The sequence below is a fragment of the Capsicum annuum genome, chromosome 4 (assembly GCF_002878395.1).
Source record: "Capsicum annuum cultivar UCD-10X-F1 chromosome 4, UCD10Xv1.1, whole genome shotgun sequence".
NCBI classification, from domain to species: Eukaryota; Viridiplantae; Streptophyta; class Magnoliopsida; order Solanales; family Solanaceae; genus Capsicum; species Capsicum annuum.
In genome coordinates, this window is record NC_061114.1 from 7,715,863 (window position 1) to 7,719,126 (window position 3,264).

Consider the following 3,264-nt stretch of genomic DNA (forward strand, 5'->3'; position numbering starts at 1 on the left):
CAACTATTCTAATTTCAAATTCTTGATGTTGTGACCTTATTAAATAAATTGTTCGTAATAGTCTAATAGATAAAAGTTCACATAGTAAGTACATGATGGTATGAATATGATAGTGTAGTGATATTTTTGTACCAACCTGCCATACATGTTGCTTATTTCCTCGATCTATTTTATTTATCTAGTATTGACTTAATACAACAAGAAATAAAATGACCATTTTATTATATTACTACTTGAATATATTACCATTTATACTTTGAAAATAACTATAGTTAATATAACAAACTCAAATTAAAAATTATTGATAAATTATCTCTTGATTTTTAAATTAGACAAACAAAAAAGAATACCTATTGCTACTACATCCGACAAATAAAAAAACACTGAGCAAAAGGAAGTATCATTTACTTTAGATATCTAATTAATTGCAATTACATATATTAGTAATTGCTATGATTGAGTAAATATTTTTTACCCCATATATAACTTTTTTTGGGTAATACCCCATATATAACTTATTCTGTCCGTTCTATTTCTTCCCTTTTTTTAGTCTGCATTGAATCAAACTATTCATCTTTAATTCAAAATTCCACTTTTATCTAACAAGAAAAAGAAGCAATTATCGAAAGGTCAGCTCTTTTAATCCATTTTTCAAAATTGCAACATTTGCCTATTATTCTTCAAAATTTCAAAACTAGCCGATACAAAGATCTTCAGGATCTTCTCTCCGATTTCAACTCAACAATTACTAAAGTTTCCTTTCTCTCAATTCGCATTATTTCCATTTGCTTGTTTGATGTCCCTGGACGATTCGAAGATTCGCTTACCTTTCTTGGTATACAACATTATCATTAATGGCGGTTTCTTCTAATAACAAGTCTCCTTCTACACTCTCTATAAGATCTTTTCCACCTCATCTAAGAACCTCCAAAAACAACAATGCTACACCCAGAAGAAGCTTCAATGGCAACCCCTTTTCGCGGCCTTCGGTTCTTGCAACCCACAGAGGATTCAACCCTGTTACTCCTGCTAATAACCATGATGGTAATTTTTATTTTCCCGTTGTTTTACTCAATTTTCATGATTTGAAATGTCAAAAATTTGTTGCAAGATTTCTTGATTTACTTTGTTGTTTTCTTTTTTTTTTACAGATTCGACAAGAATGGTGTCTAATTCTAGGAAAGGAGAGTTGGGTTCTTCTTCTTTGTCATGGGGTTTTGATAAGAAGGAGAATTAATCCAAAGTGGCGAAACTGAAATCATCGGCAAAGGGTTCTAAGAATTTCATGTCTCTGACGATTTTAGCTTCTTCCAAGATTGCTCAATCCTGGAAAAAGAAAATCTTGGTGGAAAGAAACGATTCTCTAAGTACTTCAATCACCTTATCTGATGGTAAATCTACGTTCTTTTTTGCAAATTCTGAAGAACATAATCAAAATTCTGAGAAGGTTATGGAGCCTAAGGAGACTGTTCCTTTTGATGGTTTTCCTCCGGTTACCAAAACCCCAAAAAGGGTAACGTTTTTGGAGGCATCTTTAAATTCTGAATCCCTTTCTGATACTGTAACAATGGATTCTGACATTTGCAATGATGAACCATTGGTCTGTCCTGCAATAGCCTCACTAGATGCTGATCCCTCTCTACCTCCATATAACCCTAAAAACAATTTCCTTTCTCCAAGCAAACCCAAGCTAGATGACTGCTACTTGTTTGAGTTACTGTCTGAGAACCTTTCAGACATAGATGGCAGTGAAATTTCTCTAACTGAAGATTTATTGAAGAGTCTGATGGTTCTTCTTCAGAAGAGGCGTTCACTGAAGCAACGGTTGATCAAGAAGAGGAACCTGCAATGCCTGTTGCTAAGCAAATTGATGAACCTACACTACCTGTTGCTGCTGAGGACATATCTGAGCCAAAAATGAAATCAAAATCAAGATCTTCAACAATATTGAGGTTTTTATCTCTGATGTTGGTACTTATGATTTCTTTCTTATCATTCTCAGTAACTGATTCTCCTATACTTGCTACCTCTGGGTCTATTATAGACTTAAGATTCTCTAATGTCAGTATTCCATCACCTATTCCGGTATTGGCTTTTCCAGTTTTAGCTAAGGCTAATAGTTACTTTAAGCAATTCTTGGGTGAAGTGGTTTCTTATTTCTCAAAGTTTATTAATGACCTTGGTAGAATAGATGATGTGCATCCGATTAAATTCATGAACTTGACTGCTCTAGAAGAGAGTAGCAATATATATCACAATATTTGAAAGGCAGTACTGGTAGTGAGGAATTGGATAAAAAGTTCGAACCAATTGAGTTAGTAGAGGATGAAGAATCTGAAACCGAGCCAGATAAGGAAGAATTTCAAATGGATGCTGATTTAGATGACGGTGGGGAAGTTGAAATTGAAGGAGTGGATGTGTTGGAGATTGAAGAAGCTTCCACAATTCAATTAGCTGAGGTAAATGGGGCTAATAGCTTAGAAAAGGATGTAGAACAAGGAAAGCATGATTTGGTGGAGACTTAAAAAGTTTCTGTTGTCCCAGCTGAGGGGAATGAATCTGATAGTTCAGAAAGGGATTTGGACCAAGGGCTTACAACTTCTAATGTTGAGGTTGAGTTGGCTGAATACCAATCTTTCATTGCTAATAATGCACTTGAGTCAATGATTGACAATCCTGAAAGCATTGTGAAAGAAATTTCTGATGTTGAAGAAGCCCAACCTTTGGAAATAATAGAGTCTCCAATAAGACATAATGAAGATAATGTTGGTGCTTATCATATCCTGGGAATTTCCTCACTTGTACTGAGTCTACTTGTTGGTATAGTTCTGTACTTGAAGAGAAGAAGTGATAAGACTTTGCATCCAGTAGCAGTCTCAAGTAAGAAATTTGCCGCACACCATGTTGTCAAAGAGAAGCATTCCTCTCAAAATTAGCCAACAGAGGTCGATGTCGTAGGAGCGAGACGTCCGTATGAGATGAGCATCTTTCAAATAAGTTTATCTCATAGCAAGAAATATCCCAAATCAGAGGATGATGAGGCTCAGAGCATTGAGAAGAAACCTAGAAAGAGCAACAGGAGAGAATCCTTGGCTGCATCTGAGTTCTCAATGGGTTCACCTTCATATGGAAGTTTCTTTACATATGAGAGGATTCCTGCCAAGCATGTGAGTGTATTTAACTTGGTATATTCTATCTTCTTTAAACATAAACAATCCTTTTTTAATAGCCAAATCTATTCTCTTACTTATATATTTTCCTTGT

General features: G+C 35.0%; 1 protein-coding gene across 1 annotated transcript; it reads left to right on the plus strand.

The window, feature by feature from the left end:
• The first annotated feature begins 1,285 nt into the window (after positions 1–1,285).
• Positions 1,286–2,936, plus strand: LOC124897903. Its single transcript, XM_047411505.1, has 4 exons — positions 1,286–1,748; positions 1,802–2,182; positions 2,269–2,459; positions 2,550–2,936. Exons 1-4 carry the CDS (start codon positions 1,286–1,288, stop codon positions 2,934–2,936), a joined length of 1,422 nt encoding a protein of 473 aa, XP_047267461.1.
• Positions 2,937–3,264: the final 328 nt, after the last annotated feature.